The sequence below is a fragment of the Panulirus ornatus genome, chromosome 16, assembly GCF_036320965.1.
Source record: "Panulirus ornatus isolate Po-2019 chromosome 16, ASM3632096v1, whole genome shotgun sequence".
Lineage (NCBI taxonomy): Eukaryota > Metazoa > Arthropoda > Malacostraca > Decapoda > Palinuridae > Panulirus > Panulirus ornatus.
The window spans coordinates 32,771,202-32,788,846 of record NC_092239.1 but is presented as its reverse complement, the minus strand read 5'-3'; the positions used below and the strand labels follow the sequence as shown (position 1 = coordinate 32,788,846).

The following is a 17,645-nucleotide window of genomic DNA, read 5'->3' as shown; positions in this document are numbered from 1 at the left end:
CCCTGACGCATTATATATCCTCTTTGTCAGTCTATCCTTACTTATTCTCCATATGTCCAAACCATTTCAAAACACCCTCTTCTGCTCTCTAAACCACACACACACACACACACACACACACACACACACACACACACACACACACACACACACACACACACATATATATATATATATATATATATATATATATATATATATATATATATATATATATATATATATATAACGATGATAGATCATATAAAAAAAATCATTATGCGGGTATTACCTTCACACAGACTAAGAAGTGTTGCCACATCGTCGAGACATGTTCACCCTTGTTGGGTTGAGTTTCTTGATAACCGACTAATAGTCACAACCTTGTGCATCCAGTTAGTACACGAACTGTTTGAATGGCAACCAGACCAGGAAAATGATTTTTACTCAGCTCCTTTATTCTTATTATCACATTTCTTTTTATTCACAACGTATTTCGGGCTGTGTTAGTCAACTACAAATGCTGTACCATCAGTTTATTCTTCTTGTGTTTTTGACATTTTTTTTTTTTTTTGTGTCTGTGTACACAGGTGCGGTACTGCTGGACCTGGAGGAGCGCGACCTGCCGAGCATCGCGGCCAGGGTGGTGGACAAAATGATCGCCTGTGACCAGATCCCCGCCGACCAGCGTGAAGCCGTCATCCGCGTCCTACTTCTCAGACACAAACACATCCGTGAGAACCAGTCCTTCAGGCTCCCCTCCTTGGGCTCGAAGAATACCTTGGCCAGGTAAGTCGCCTTCCCCACTCCCAGTTAGCAACTTACTTTCATGATAGTGGAATTTCATAGGCTAGATTTCATTTGTTTGAATCACGAGTCTCATACTGGAATACATTTTTGATATGAGAACACCCTGATGGAAATGGTTTTGTTATGAGTCACGGTTTTAAGGCATGTTTTCATTTGTCTTCAGTTCTGAGGAGAAGTTGCAGCCATCGTCGACAAGTGTTAGTTTAGAAGGAGGTTTACGCTCGTCCGTGCGTAAGGCCGGACTCTCAAACCTTTTTAGCGTGAATACCTTCTCCAGCTTCCTTCGCCACAGCTCAACGGACGAAAACAATATCGTGTCCAATGGCAACGTCTCCAAGGACCCCAACCCCGAGAGTAAGAAAAGCTTCAGCCGGGACGACTCGTACACACAGGTGGGTACTGTCGGCACTGCAGCTTCTGTACACCACTGCTGCGGAGGGTGTCTGCCCTGTGATAGGGACTTTGTGCTCTTGCTCATGTTCGTATAGGCGTAGAGGCTCGACAGCAGGCACAGTGTTATAGGTATCTAAAACATTCGTATCGTAGGAGTGGGACGGCTACGTTTTCTTTATATACGGTGATTCACATTTGGTAGTCTTATAACAAATGAAAGCCAATAAAGGGATGTACATATGTTTAACAAGAAAGGGAATGATTGGGCATGATTGACCTAGACATGGGACAGTTTAGGCTAGAACTAAAGCCCCGCGCTTTCAGGGAACCCGCTCACAAATATATATATTCAGACATATAATGACAAATCAGTAATAGGGCGCGCTTAGAAACATAGTCCGTTATTGGATATGAATATTGAAGTTGCATTCAGTGTGCTGTCCATTATGTGGCTTGCTTCTCTGATATTCCTATATACAGCGGTAAATTGGCCTGTTTTCCTTTTTGGGTTTAAGGAAGTAGTGATGGGTCCCGCTACTCATCTGTTGCTCAGGGCCCCGCTTAAGTCAAACTAGACCCTTGGCCTTGTCTCATGATAGGATATTTGCCCCTAGGGGCCACCTAACCCACACAATGACTCATTTGTCTGGGTGTTAATGCCACTCTTCAGCTCTGAACGGCGAACTACATTAAGTAAATAATGTATTAGGGATACGAGTCTACCAGAGAAACAAAGTACGATCATTTCCTTCTGAGTACTAGGGAAGTTAGAGCAGGATGGTGTGTATAAGGGACGGTCGAGGACAGCCACAGTGTCGCCACAGTGTCGCAACTGGACCAGTGGGGCGTGAGGGACTACCGCCCGCCCTGCCCTCCTGGTTCAACTTCCGTCAACGAACGGTGAACGCCGCCGTAACATTTGGGTCTACAGACGCGGCCTTGACTGGTGTCGGGCTGCTTCACGCTATCTCTCCCCACTCCAGCATTACAAATCCCTGGACGAATTCTGCCGAGTTACCTGTTATCCTCCCGCTCAGTTTTTACTTGTTACGTTAGGTAAGTTTCGGTAAAATCCCCGTGTGTTGGTGATGATGGAGTGGTCAGCCTTGCAGTAGCGTGGGCTTCAAGGCAGCGTCGCTTGGACTTCAAAGACAGGCAGTGCCACATCCCGACTAGGCTTATTTATATATATATATATATATATATATATATATATATATATATATATATATATATATATATTAAAATGAAACTAAAGGACAGAGGCTGAAATTTCGTCCCTGTTTAAAACAGGAGTGTGTCAAGTACACTTTTAAACAAGTTATCAATCTTGTACTTCTAGTTATTGCCATACAAAATACACTAGTGGGAGGAATTTTAAGCGGCCAACTAAAGCGAAGTATATTATGTAAATTTACTATATACCTATGTAATTAACTGCTTAGTCATGTACGAGTGTAGCAAATAGATCAACACATGTCGTTCTGATAGTGCAAGGATGCGTTATTACGACGTTTTCTGTTGAGTTGTACGGGAAAGTGACGAGACGTGAGGTAGAGATAGATTTGCATCAACTTCCCTGCAGTCCTGTAGGCGTTTAGCATATTCATAGAAAATGTTTTTCTCTGATCATTAAAGATCGAAAAACAGCTTGCACACACACACACACACACACCCCAGGACCAATTTCTGTGAAATGTTCGCATATAGAAATTTTGTAAAGGCTCATGCGGCCCAAGACCGCTACTTCCGGCAGCAGGGAAATGTAGATTCCTTTGGAGTGAGAAGTTGAGAAGACGGTGCTTGAAATTATAGACTCCCCCGGCGTTGACTTTTCACTCGCGGTGTAACTTCGAGCAGAGGCGCTGTCAGACAACACATTATATATATATATATATATATATATATATATATATATATATATATATATATATATATGTGTGTGTGTGTGTGTGTGTGCTTGTATAATTGATCAGACAGAAACGCCCATTCATTGGTAAGCACTGGAATACGGGAGTTCCCCGCAAGGCAGCGACCGTTGAGGAATGTTGTTACCGCCGCCGTGTCCTTGGATGGCACGGCCGCAGACCCACACAGCCTCTGTTTTTACCAGGTTAGAAAACCTGACCTTACGGCTCTTGCCGTTCATTGAACACCTGGCGGGCGCCCGCTAGGCACCTTTCATACTCTAAATTACTTCTTTGTTAGATTATGTTGATTTGTCATAATCCACTGTTGACTCTAAATTACTTCTTTGTTAGATTATGTTGATTTGTTATAATTTACTGTTGACGCTGTCAACCAGAATGTCTTAGTCTTTGATATGTGATGAGAAAAAAGAATGTTGACTAGTCTTGTTCAGTCTTTGATACGTGATGAGAAAAAAGAATGTTTACCAGTCTTGTTCCAGGATGACTCACTTTACGTAGAAGGCATAGGGCGTAGTATGTGCTCAGATTTAAATGTATGTGGGCACTATGTGACCATGACTGTCAAGAGTCGCTCAGCTGTAGATATATCTCGCTCTGCATCGCAGGTACACCTGCACTTTGTTCTGCTGATTCAGATGACCCTTTTACGTTGAATTGTTAAAGCCATTATCTTTGATATTAGGTAGTTATCTGGTGAGGGTCATTTGCGTTTGAATTATTGTTTTTTGGGTCACGGTCGTATTTAAAAAGAATTGAAATTACCTGTTGCATTTTAAGTTATTGAAGTCAAGAAATTCATACTGCAGAGTCAAGCCGTTAATCTAAGTACTTTAGGTATACAAGTCCAAATGCACACATTTGACCATTTCAGTCTTATTTTGGTTTGAGGTGCTTGTGACTTGCAACCCTCTAATACATGCTCTGCAGGTGGTACTGTTGCGTTTCATGTTATTGGCTAGTATGCTAACCTTCCCAGTAATCTCTGGAGTAAGCAAGGATCCTTATCCATAATTGTAGTCTGCTCACTTTTTCTGTAATCCTTGCATTAGTTAAATGGTAGGCTACGAACATTCCCCATATTGTCAGCATTAATTGGGTTTTAGGTTCATCATATTCCCATAATCCTTGCACTAGTTGCATACTAGGCCAAGGCTGTTCACTCCCTCCCTCCCTCCTAAAAAGATTGCGGCTTCGTTGTCATTTGCCATCATAAAAGCAAATGATAAGGAAGATGCAGACTATGGATGCTGAGGAGTCTTGGTGGGCAGGGAGTTTCTTCGCTTTGAATTAGTTGGCCTATCATTTTAGATAAGTCATAGTTTGGAATGTATAATTAGCCATATGGGACATTCAGATAATGAGCAATTGTTAACCAGTGATGATAGTAGGTCAGAGGTTAGTTTGTTCCCTAAGGGGTTGGTGGTTTCAGCAGGTAAACCCAACAGTGTCCTTCACAGTTGGTTCGTAACACGTAGTTAAATCAACATAACACAGGTGCATTTTTTTATTGTAAGCAATTGAGGTCAGCGGTCAAGTATCCTTTGTGTACAAGGGTGAAAGTAAGACTTCTGTATGTAGGAGTACATCTAGTGATGTAGGGGAGTCTTGGCAAGGAGAGCCAAGAGGATAAACAATCTTTGCTTTGCGCCCCACGGTAAACTACACACATACACTTCATAAGTTTCGTTATGGTACTCTAGCTGAGCTAGGTTTTCTCTCAACCAAACACTTCTTTTAAATACCCATCCCCTTGTACACGGGTGAAAGTAAGACCTCTATATGTAGGAGTATGTCATGTGATGTAGGGATGTCTGGGCAAGGAGAGCCAAGAGGACAGACGATCTTTGCTTTGTGCCCCACTGTAAACTACGCATATGCACTTCATAAGTTTCGTTACGGTACTATGGCTAAGCTAGGTTTTCTCTCAACCACACACTTCTTTGAAAGCCCCATCCCCTCTCCAGTGTGGTATTATTTGAGTCTGTATCAGTTTGTGGTGGTAAAACAGTGTACAATCTCATTGAAGAACTTGTTACACCAAATGGTTCCATCATTTTTCTTTGATAATTTCTATTACTTTCATTACTTCCAATGAAGTGAAAAATCATTGTGAATATTTTCAACTTAAGGACTTCTTTCTTTTTTCTTTAGATTGATATTGAAGGTGATGGAGCTCATAAAGATGCAAAAGATGATATACGGAAGAATAAGGAACTTATGAAGAAGATCCCGGAAGGTGCTGAAGCCACAGCTGTTTTAGTTGGTGCTGTAGATTTCCTGAAGCATCCTACAATTGCCTTTGTAAGGCTAGCTGAAGGGGTTATGATGGATAACCTAATTGAGGTAGGTTAACATTAAGGAGGTTGGTAACAGTTGGTTGGCAGCCACCAAACAGGTAGGTATGTTACCAGTACTTACCCACCTGGTTATCAGGAGGGTTAGTGACTGCTGAATAGTGAGGCAGCACTTCATGAGTTATCTGGTTACACTCCTCTGATCCAGTTAGCTGTCTTCTCTCTCTACCTCACATACATGTGGACTGCTGGTATTCTGTCCAGAAACATACCATCTCTGTATATCATGCTTAGCACTTTACAACACTTAACTCTCACAGCTCATTCTACATAAATCTAGATTTTCCTTCAGTGTGTAGTGTGTGCTAGCCCTGCTTTATGGCAGATTGGTTGGAGCAAAGATAGAAGTAGTATGAAGGAACATTAGACAGGAGCATTTAGGTAGTAGTTGGTAGGAACACTTACATGTAAGCATTAGATAGAAGGAGTAGGTTGGAATATTATTTAGTAGTTGGAACATAAGGAAGGAGCTTCTGGAACCACTGCAGTAGAGTTGCCCTCTACCAATGGCCTGATAAGAGTGATGCACTAAAAGGGTAAGATGTGGCAATGAAGGTCACCACTTAAAGGAGTTCCTGAAGGGAACAGGCATCATATATATATATATATATATATTTATATTTATTATTTTGCTTTGTCACTGTCTCCCGCGTTTGCAAGGTAGCGCAAGGAAACAGACGAAAGAAATAGCCCAAGCCACCCCCATACACATGTATATACATACATGTCCACACATGCAAATATACATACCTATACATCTCAATGTACACATATATATACACACACAGACACATACATATATACCCATGCACACAATTCACACTGTCTGTCTTTATTCATTCCCATTGCCACCCCGCCCCACATGAAATAACAACCCCCTCCTCCTTCATGTGCGCGAGGTAGGTCTAGGAAAAGACAACAAAGGCCATTTTCGTTCACACTCAGTCTCAAGCTGTCATGTAATAATGTACCAAAACCACAGCGCCCTTTCCACATCCAGGCCAGACAGAACTTTCCATGGTTTACCCTAGACGCTTCACATGCCCTGGTTCAATCCAGTGACAGCACGTCGACCCTGGTATACCACATCGTTCCAATTCACTCTATTCCTCGCACGCCTTTCACCCTCCTGCATGTTCAGGCTCCGATCACTCAAAATCTTTTTCACTGCATCTTTCCACCTCCAGTTTGGTCTCCCACTTCTCCTCGTTCCCTCCACCTCTGACACATATATCCTCTTGGTCAGTATTTCCTCACTCATTCTCTCCATGTGACCAAACCACTTCAAAACACCCTTTTCTGCTCTCTTAACGACACCCCTATTACCGCACATGTCTCTTACCCTATTATTACTTTCTCTATCAAACCACCTCACACCACATATTGTCCTCAAACATCTCATTTCCAGCACATCCATCCTCCTGCGCACAACTCTAACCATAGCCCACGCCTCGCAACCATATAACAGTTGGAATATCTATTCCTTCAAACATACCCATTTTTGCTTTCGAGATACTGTTCTCGACTTCCACACATTTTTCAACACTCCCAGAACTTTCGCCCCTCCCCCACCGTATGATTCACTTCCGCTTCCATGGTTCCATCCGTTGCCAAATCCACTCCCAGGTATCTAAAACACTTCACTTCCTCCAGTTTTTCTCCATTCAAACTTACCTCCCAATTGACTTGTCCCTCAACCCTACTGTACCTAATAACCTTGCTCTTATTCACATTTACTCTCAGCTTTCTTCTATATATATATATATATATATATATATATATATATATATATATATATGTATATATATATATATAGAAAGAAAGAAAGATATATATATATATATATATATATATATATATATATATATATATATATATATATATATATATATATATATATATATTATTATTATTATTATTATTATACTTTGTCGCTGTCTCCCGCGTTTGCGAGGTAGCACAAGGAAACAGACGAAAGAAATGGCCCCCCCCCCATACACATGTATATACATACGTCCACACACGCAAATATACATACCTGCACAGCTTTCCATGGTTTACCCCAGACGCTTCACATGCCTTGATTCAATCCACTGACAGCACGTCAACCCCGGTATACCACATCGCTCCAATTCACTCTATTCCTTGCCCTCCTTTCACCCTCCTGCATGTTCAGGCCCAGATCACACAAAATCTTTTTCACTCCATCTTTCCACCTCCAATTTGGTCTCCCTCTTCTCCTCGTTCCCTCCACCTCCGACACATATATCCTCTTGGTCAATCTTTCCTCACTCATTCTCTCCATGTGACCAAACCATTTCAAAACACCCTCTTCTGCTCTCTCAACCACGCTCTTTTTATTTCCACACATCTCTCTTACCCGTACGTTACTTACTCGATCAAACCACCTCACACCACACATTGTCCTCAAACATCTCATTTCCAGCACAGCCATCCTCCTGCGCACAACTCTATCCATAGTCCACGCCTCGCAACCATACAACATTGTTGGAACCACTATTCCTTCAAACATACCCATTTTTGCTTTCCGAGATAATGTTCTCGACTTCCACACATTCTTCAAGGCTCCCAGAATTTTCGCCCCCTCCCGCACCCTATGATCCACTTCCACTTCCATGTTTCCATCCGCTGCCAGATCCACTCCCAGATATCTAAAACACTTCACTTCCTCCAGTTTTTCTCCATTCAAACTCACCTCCCAATTGACTTGACCCTCAACCCTACTGTACCTAATAACCTTGCTCTTATTCACATTTACTCTTAACTTTCTTCTTTCACACACTTTACCAAACTCAGTCACCAGCTTCTGCAGTTTCTCACATGAATCATATATATAGTTGAATACAACTTATTTACAGCTATTAAGTTTTTTATGTTCTTTAATTTTCTCAGTGCCGCTCTTCCTTTGGGTAGGTGCTCAAACGCCAGTAGTCCAAAATTATCCATTTTATTTCAATCAAAATTTTGCCTTCACAGAAGCATCATGAAGAATAGAGGAAAAACTCGCAGAAGCACAATCTTATATGAAGTATACAAAGCATATGAAATATGAATATAGACAGTATACATCACTAAATTTACTAAGTTAGGTAAAGTGAGACCATTATCGTCTGGGTGCTGTGTTGAGGTCAGGTCAGTGTCACCTGATTCTCTCTGGCCTATGCCAATGACACATTCCCCGTCCTGAAATGGCATACTCAGCAGATAGGTAGATGAATAGATAACATTAACAGATAAGTTGAGTTTAGTATTTATACAGGAAATATATGTCCATAGAAATATTCAATATTGAATATACTTTTCTTCTATGTCTAATTGTTACTTCTTTTTTCCGAAAGGTCCCAATTCCTGTGAGGTTTATGTTTGTCCTCTTGGGTCCATTCCATGGGGAAATGGACTACCATGAGGTTGGTCGTTCAATTTCCACCCTTATGTCTGATAAGGGATTCCATGAAGTGGCATACCGTGCACACTCACGTGGACAACTGCTGTCTGCCATAAATGAATTTTTAAATGTATCCATTGTCCTGCCTCCTTCCGATTGGAACAATAAAGACCTTATTCCTGTTGATGATATCAGAGCAAAAGCTCACCAGATCATGAAGAAAAAAGAAAGCCTCAGGTCTAAACACATGGAATCTAAGCAAGGTAAGATATTTTCCTAATACATTTCTTTACCTAAAGTACTGGTAGAAGATCTCCATTCTGAATTTCTTGTGACTGCCCATGTTCAGATTACATATTCTCTAATTATATAAACCAGATTTATTGGTGGAGTTTCTGTCTCTCTCTGATGTTCATTCTCCTTGGGAACTCCTGTATAGGGGATGGCTATGTCAAAAGAATCTCTTATCTCTGTTCTTACATACCTCCCTCGCAAACACCATTCCTTGCATCCTCCCACTATTTCTTTCCTTCCAGTACTCTTCCTCTCTCATTTTCCTTGTCACAGGTGGTCTTCCTTTCACATGAACCCCTTTAATTGTACTGTCTTACTCTCTTTACAAACTCCCGTTATGCATTCTTTCCACAAGCTTAAACCATTTCAAAGTATTATGTTTCTCCCACTTTACCATTCCACAATCATTCCCTGTACATTTCCTGCCATACCTCATCTTTCATACACCCCCTCAGCACTTTCTTCATTCCATCTAGTCATACCACATGCTCCTCCTAATAGCTCATTTGCACAGCATGAATTCTTAACCTCTGTAACTCACTGTGTCCATTTTTCAGCTGCATGAATCAGGGTCATGAAAACAATGCTGTCCCTTAGTCCCTTCTTCACTTTCTTAATTACACCTCTCCTCTTCATTAAGGGACCCAAATACTCTTCCACCCTGTAATGATTTTTCCTTTCTCTCTCTCCTTCCATATCACCAAAGCCAAGACAGCCCCTAAATTTCTCTCACTTCCAGTCTTTCTCCCCAACATATTTATGATACAGTTTGATACACCTTTCACTTAAGCAAAATCTATAGTGAACCAATACAGTTTGATACACCTTTCACGTTAGCAAAATCTATAGTGAACCAATAAACATATGGAGATGAAGGGGATGTATGCACCGGCTTCATGGTCAGCACGGGTGGATTATCCCATAACCTTCATGTTATGTACCATATGATGTAAAATAAACTTAACTAGTCATCCCTAACCCTTGTGGTTACCCTAGCAGACAGTGGAGTAGAATGTATCACAGCACTTCGAATTTTCTCAGCATTCTTCTTTATGTTGCAGATTGTAGATTCATCCAGGTTATAAGCAAACCCAAGTGCTGTGCTCCCTCACTAGTATCAGCATGTCATAAGATTTCTAAGCTTAGCTTTTTGAGGTCAGAGAGGTTCTTTTCAGTGTAGATGCTGGTTCTGGGGTAGGAGAAATTGGTGTCGGATGTTTGGATGCCATATTAACAAACACAGCTGGTTGCAGGAAAATCATGTGAAAAGGTATACTCCCATCACACAAGTATCGCAGATCCCTATATAATGGTGATGACTGTGAGACACCTGACACCTGCTGGCGGGAAAGTAGCATGATTCCCTCTGAACCCACACTTACATGACCACCAACCAACCCTAACTGACATTTTGGTGCACTTTCTACCTCACTGACACTCCTGCACCAACATCAGTGTATCGTAAGGTTTATAGCTTCATTTCTAAGGTCAGAAAAGATTTTCTTTCATTTAACTGCTGGTTCTTGGGTAGAAAATGTTGCTGGACATTTGTATGCCACATTTACAACACAAACACAGTGGGTTACAGAAAAATTACATTTGCAGGTATACCCAAATTGCACAAGTAACAAATATATGCACAGAACGGTGGTAATTGTGAGATTGGCCCCCTTGGCAGGAAAGCGGCGTGCTCCAACCAGGATCCATGCTTACTTGACCTGCCAACTCTCACTTACGTTTTGCTGCACTTTCAACTGTACTGATGCTCCCTCACCAGCATCTTTTCTGTTTAACTGCTTCTTTTAGGGTAGGAAATGTTGCTGGCCATGTGGATGCCATATTAGAAGAAAAAAATGCAGCAGATTGTAGGAAAATCATACTACCTGGTATACCCAGATCACACAGGTGACACAGATCTGCACACAATGCTGTTAACTGCTAGACTGACCCACTGGTGGGAATGTGATGTGCTCCTTCAAGGACCCATGCTTACTCGACCTACTATCTATCACAGAGGTTTGGCACACTTTCTCCCACACAGACCTACGTAATAGCAAATTTTTACCTGGGAAAAGGAGGGACTGATTGAAGTAGGTTCCTTGCATAATAGCAAAATCACTTTTAATGATCCTAGATAAAGCAGAGTGGGTTTACTCTATATTGCTAGGCATTTTACAAGAGTACATACAAGTATTTGTACCTAGTTATTAATCTTCTTTTTTTAGATTTTGAACTCATGTTCATCTTTTTCAGCAATGCCACCAGTATCTGCAGGGGATGGTGATGGTGGTGACCGGAAACCTCCACCACGAGATCCCTTAACACGTACAGGAAAACCATTTTACGGTTTAATTCAGGACATCAAGATCCGTTATTCATGTTACCTATCTGATATAAAGGATGGTGTTGATGGCCAAGTGATATCAGCAGCCATTTTTATTTTCTTTGCTGCCCTCTCAGCCTCCATCACTTTTGGTGGCATGTATGGTAAGATAAACCTCGACTCCATGTTCTTTGTATTGCCATAATTGCATATTACTCCTCTAGTTTGACTCTCAGAAAAATTCTTATTGTATACTAATGAAATTGTAATGTATATTAGGATGTAAATGTTTATGTTTTCCACCTCTGAAGCTGTCTTTTTTTTAGCAAGTACAAAAATTTTGTAACCTTAAGCTTCACCATTTGTTTTGAATCATATACAAAAGGTAACAGAACTTTAATTCAGGTGACAAGATGGATAACTACGTTGGTGTTGGTGAGTGTCTTCTTATTTCTGCTGTGAATGGTCTCATCTTTGCTGTGTTTGCTGCTCAACCATTACTTATTGTTGGTGCAACAGGCCCTTTAATGATCTTTGACATGAGTCTATACCAGGTAAATTTCCTTTGTATGAACATGTTTACTATAGTATTGTACTGGTATATAAGATTTATACGAACAGTAATAAATTTGTTGCATTATATATAGTGTGTCACTAAGTTAGAATAATGAGATAGTGATAAACAATAGTGATTACCAGTTTTTATGATTAATATATTTGTTTTATTGTGTTGTAGTAAATGCTAAATAATATTTCTATCTCCAGTTTGCCCAGGTTTATGACCTTGACTTCTTGTCCATAAGAGTGTGGATTGGCTTGTGGATGACAGTTTTTGCACTTTTGGTTGCTGCATTTGAAGCCGTTGCTATTGTCAAGAAAATAACACGGTTCACAGAAGAGATTTTCTCAACATTGGTTTGCCTTATTTTCATCTATGAATCTTTTGTGAAGTTAGCAGCCATTTTCCAGCAGCATCCTCTGCAAGAAAAATATACTTTTGTTGATGGGAACCATTCTGAAATGTGAGTTTATATTTGGCATCTTTATATAATGATAAGATAAATTTTTTCATACGAAAACATGCTAAGATTTTAAATCATAAGGCTTTTAAGGTTGTTGAATTTCTCTTCATAAAAAAGGATAATTTGTTAGAACCAAGTCATTGCTTTCTCAGATAACATAAGGATGGTTAATGGCAAATGTCATTTGTTTTTCTTTATGTTGGAAGCTTTAGTCATGGAAAAAAGTCCACATCAAGGCTGGGTCTTAAATGAAATTTGTAAAGGTTAATGAAAGGGAACAGGAAGAGATGAAGAAAATTATTTATGTATTTGGAAGGTTTGGAGGAAGTGAAAAAATGACATATACAAGAAAAAAATTTGAATGACAAGAATGCTCTTAGAGTTAGATTTGCAGTATGGGTTGTTGATGAGTAGATATAAGGAGGAGGGTTAAATGATTTTTCATATGAAGAAATGAGTGACTGGGTGATGTCCTGAACATTTACAGGAGAGTGTGATTCTTGTTTGGGTGGGGAGTGTGGTTTCTGGTGAGTGTATATCTGGCAAGTTGGAGTTTAAGACTGAGTTAGGAGGTTGGTTGTTTAGTACTTGCTGGGTTATTTTAATGTATATATGTTTTATCGTTGCTTTGCATGTTAGGGGTGGAGTGATCAGTGAGTTGAGGTTACTGAAATATGAGGCAAGAGTAAGCTTTTAATTTCACCTTAGGGTTGGATGTTAGTTAGAGAGTAGTTAGGGTGGGAGTGGTCTGGTGCTATTGCATGATGTTAAGTGCTGAGCATGTTGAGATGGGACTGTGTTAGGAAGTTCTTTGTTTCATTGTGAAGACGTTGGGCATTTGTTGATGTTTGTCAGCCAATGATTGTTCTGAGCGCACTTTTTTATGTTCTCTGCAACTTTGTTAGATTTACTTTTGAGAGGATGTAAGAGCAGATGAGTGAGACACAGTTTTAAATGGAATTGATGAATTATTGTAGATTTTTTTCCAGATCTGTTGCTATTTGGTATTCTAAGGGCATTACGTTTGTTGACATTTTTGGGAAGTGAGGCGAATGTCACGTATGTTATGTATGATTCCTAGAATGGTCATTGTTTTGTTTAGAGGGAGTGATTGTTCATTCAAGGTGACTGGAGGGTGTGAGCTGGATTCATGTCCATCTGGGGTTAAAAGAGTGATTGAAGATTTCAGCTTAGATGCTGACATTCTGTTGTAGGTGAACCATTGTTCCAGTTGTGTAAATGTAGTACTGTATGGTTAATGTTGCTATTGTAGTGTCTAAGTCTTGTGATATGATTAGGAGGTTATCTGTTGGTTGGCTCTGAGGTAATTGGATGTCATATAGGAAGGGATTGAAGAGAGCTAGAGAAAGAACTGCTCCTTGGGAACTCATCGTAGGATTTAATGTTTTCAAGTTGCAGCCGCTGTGAATTACTCAGGCATGTTGGCTGGCTGTGAAATTGATCAGCCACTTTTTGTCGTTGTGGAAGGTGGTGTCAAGTAATTTTTGTGTTAGGGGATTTCATGGGACAATGTCAAATGCTTTGTTTCTCTTTTGTCACTAGTACTGAGCAGGATTGGGGTTGTGTATGGTAGAATCCATCCAGGACTTGTTATGTTAGTCTAGTGTGGGTCTGAAGCCATGCTGAGTGGGTAAGAGTGGTGTGTTTTCATCGATTCTGTGGTGGGTCATTTTTTCAGAGTTTGGATACTGAGGATTGAGGTAGTGTAGGGCAGTAGAGGGGGAATTGGACGGTTTAAAGTGTTATAGGATTGGTATTATGTTGCTGTCCATTGACAGCATGTTGACCATGGTATACCACATTGTTTCAGTTCACTCTATTCTGTGCATGCCTTTCACCCTTGTGCATTTTCAGGCCGTAGGTGCTCAAAATCTTTTTCATGCCATCCTTCCGCCTACAGTTTGTCTCCCACTTCTCCTTGTTCCTTCCACATCTAACACACATATTCTCTTTGTCAACCTTTACTCATTCTATCCATATGTCCAAACCATTTCAGCACACCCTCTTCTGCTTTCTCAAGCACACTCTTTTTATAACCACACTTTCTCCTACCCTTTCATTACTTAATCAAACCACCTCACACCACATATTGTCTTCATATATTTTATTTACAACACATCCACCGTCCTCCACACAACCCTATCTATAGCCCATGCCTCGCAACCATATAACAATGTTGGAACTACCGTTCCTTTGTACATGCCCATTTTTGCTCCGAGATAATGTTCGCTCTTTCCGTAAGCTCTTCATTGCTCCCAGAACCTTCGTCCCCTCCCCCACCCTATGACTCACTTCCACTTCCATGGTTCTGTTTGCTGCCAAGTCCACTCCCAGATATCTAAAACACTTCAGTTCATCCAATTTTTCTCCATTCAACCTTACATCCCAACAAATTTGTCCCTCAACCCTGCTGAACCTAATAACCTTGCTGTTATTCACATTTACTCTCAGCATTCTCCTTTCACACACTTTTCCAAACTCTGTTACCAACTTCTGTAGTTTCTCACTCAAATCAGCCACCAGTGCTGTATCAGTGGTTAACAACAACTAACTCACTTCCCTGGCCCTCTCATCCCCAACAGACTGCATAATTACCCCCTATCTCTCCAAAACTTTTGCATTTACCTTCCTCACCACCACATCTATAAACAAATTAAACAACCATGGTGACATCACACACGCCTGCTGCAGACCTACCTTCATTGGTAACCAATCACTGACCCCTCTTCCTACTTGTACACATGCCTTTCACCCTTGATCAAAACTTCTCACCACTGCTATCAGCTCATCTCCCACATCATATATTCTTTAATCCTTCCTTAAAACGTCATATGTCATATGCTTTCTCCATGTCAATAAATGCCCCATAAAATCCATCTGTTTTTCTAAGTATTCCTCACACACACATGCTCTTCAAAGTAAACACCTAATCCACACATCCTCTACCACTTCTGAAAGAACACTTCTCTTTCCCAATCTGATGTTCTGTACATACCTTCTACCTCTCAATCAGTGCCCTCCCATATAGTTTTCCAGATATGTGTGGGTTTGATGAGAATACATGTTTTATGGGGAGGGTATTGTGAGTTCCAGACATGGCATGTAGTGTCATGCATGAGATTGTAAATTTCTTCCCTCCCAAGTTACACTGTTAGCCTAAAGTATGTAAGCAGTCATAAGTGAAAGAAGTAAGGATTACCATATTAGAAATACCAAGAAATAAAAAAGCATTATTAGCATTAGCGAAACAGAAAAAGTTAGGAGAAAATGAAAGGGGAAATATTAATCTTCAAAGGATTGTACTGAATTTGAAATGTGTGACAATTAAACAAATCTAGTATGACTGGCCATAATAAGAGGAAGCACATGCTTTTTTACCATAACAGCTGACCTAAGGGCAGCTGAGGGTAAATAATTACATTCTTCTTATGATCACTTCGAATTGATTTATAAAGTTTTAGTATTAGTCTCTTTCTGTGCATAGATCTTGTGTGGTAGCACTAATAGTTTACAAAATTTTCCTTTATTTAGTGTCAATGGCATGATCATCAATGGAACTTTGTTCAATGGAACCAATGCTGATGGAGATGATGTTGAAGTTGTAGAACCTGCCCAGCCAAACACTGCTCTTCTCTCCATGATTCTCATGCTTGGAACTTTCATCATTGCCTTCAAGCTGAAGCACTTCCGTAACTCAAAATACCTTGGAAGAAGTGTAAGTTTCCTAAGTCTAAACTGCTTTTTCACCCTTAGATGTTTTAAAGCATACAAAAGATACTACTGTAATATCTCCATATGGGTAATGAGCAGGTCATATTACTGTACTGATAATCATAGATATTGACTAAAATTCAGTTTGCAAGTTGTTTTAACTGTATGCATCCCCAAACTTGAGTAACTTGAATATTGCTTGGTCATCCACCCTTTGAAAAGCAAACAGCGCTGTGGTAGAGGATGTGTGGATCAGGTGTTTGCTTTGAAGAATGTATGTGAGAAATACTTGGAAAAACAGATGGATTTGCATGTAGCATTTATGGATCTAGAGAAGACATATGATAGAGTCGATAGAGATGCTCTGTGGAAGGCATTAAGAGTACATGGTGGGGAGGTAAGTTGCTAGAAGCAGTGAAAAGTTTTTATCAAGGATGTAAGGCATGTTTGCGAGTAGGAAGAGAGGAAAGCGGTTGTCTCCCAGTGAATGTTGATTTGTGGCAGGGGTCTGTGATGTCTCCATGGTTGTTTAATTTGTTTATGGATGGGGTTGTTAGGGAGGTGAATGCAAGAGTTTTGGAGAGAGGGGCAAGTATGCAGTCTGTTTGGGATGAGAGGGCTTGGAAAGTGAGTCAGTTGTTGTTTACTGGTGATACAGCGCTGGTGGCTGATTCGGGTGAGAAACTGCAGAAGTTGGAGACTGAGTTTGGTAAAGTATGTGAAAGAAGAAAGCTGAGAGTGAATGTGAATAAGAGCAAGGTTATTAGGTTCAGTAGGGTTGAGGGACAAGTCAATTAGGAGGTAAGTTTGAGTGGAGAAAAACTGGAGGAAGTGAATTGTTTTAGATATCTGGGAGTGGATTTGGCAGCGGATGGAACCATGGAAGCGGAAGTGAGTCACAGGGTGGGAGAGTGGGCAAAGGTTCTGGGAGCGTTGAAGAATGTGTGGAAGGCGAGAACGTTATCTTGGAGAGCAAAAATGGTTATGTTTGAAGGAATAGTGGTTCCAACAATGTTTTATGGTTGTGAGGCATGGGCTATAGATAGAGTTGTGTAGAGAAGGGTGTATGTATTGGAAATGAGATGTTTGAGGACAATATGTGGAGTGAGATGGTTTGATTAAGTAATGAAAGGGTAAGAGCGATGTGTGGTAATAAAAAGAGTGTGGTTGAGAGAGCAGAAGAGGGTGTATTGAAATGGTTTGATCACATGGAGAGAATGAGTGAGGAAAGATTGACAAAGAGGATACATATGTCAGAGGTGGAGGGAACGAGGAGAAGTAGGTGACTAAATTGGAGGTGGAAGGATGGAGTGAAATAGATTTTGAGCGAATAGGGCCTGAACATGCAGGAGGGTGAAAGGCGTGCAAGAAATAAGAGTGAATTGGAACGATGTGGTATAC

The 17,645-nt window shown here is 40.5% G+C and overlaps 1 protein-coding gene across 5 annotated transcripts in view; it reads left to right on the top strand.

The window, feature by feature from the left end:
• LOC139754224 (band 3 anion transport protein-like) overlaps positions 1-17,645 on the top strand; it is a 475,361-nt gene that overhangs the window by 440,964 nt on the left and 16,752 nt on the right. For all 5 annotated transcript variants that reach the window (XM_071671517.1, XM_071671521.1, XM_071671516.1 and 2 more), the window contains 8 exons: positions 570-768; positions 953-1,181; positions 5,265-5,456; positions 8,827-9,136; positions 11,421-11,654; positions 11,896-12,044; positions 12,256-12,512; positions 16,065-16,248. In XM_071671517.1, the coding sequence (XP_071527618.1) occupies positions 570-768; positions 953-1,181; positions 5,265-5,456; positions 8,827-9,136; positions 11,421-11,654; positions 11,896-12,044; positions 12,256-12,512; positions 16,065-16,248 (1,754 nt within the window). The remainder of the gene's footprint in view (positions 1-569; positions 769-952; positions 1,182-5,264; positions 5,457-8,826; positions 9,137-11,420; positions 11,655-11,895; positions 12,045-12,255; positions 12,513-16,064; positions 16,249-17,645) is intronic.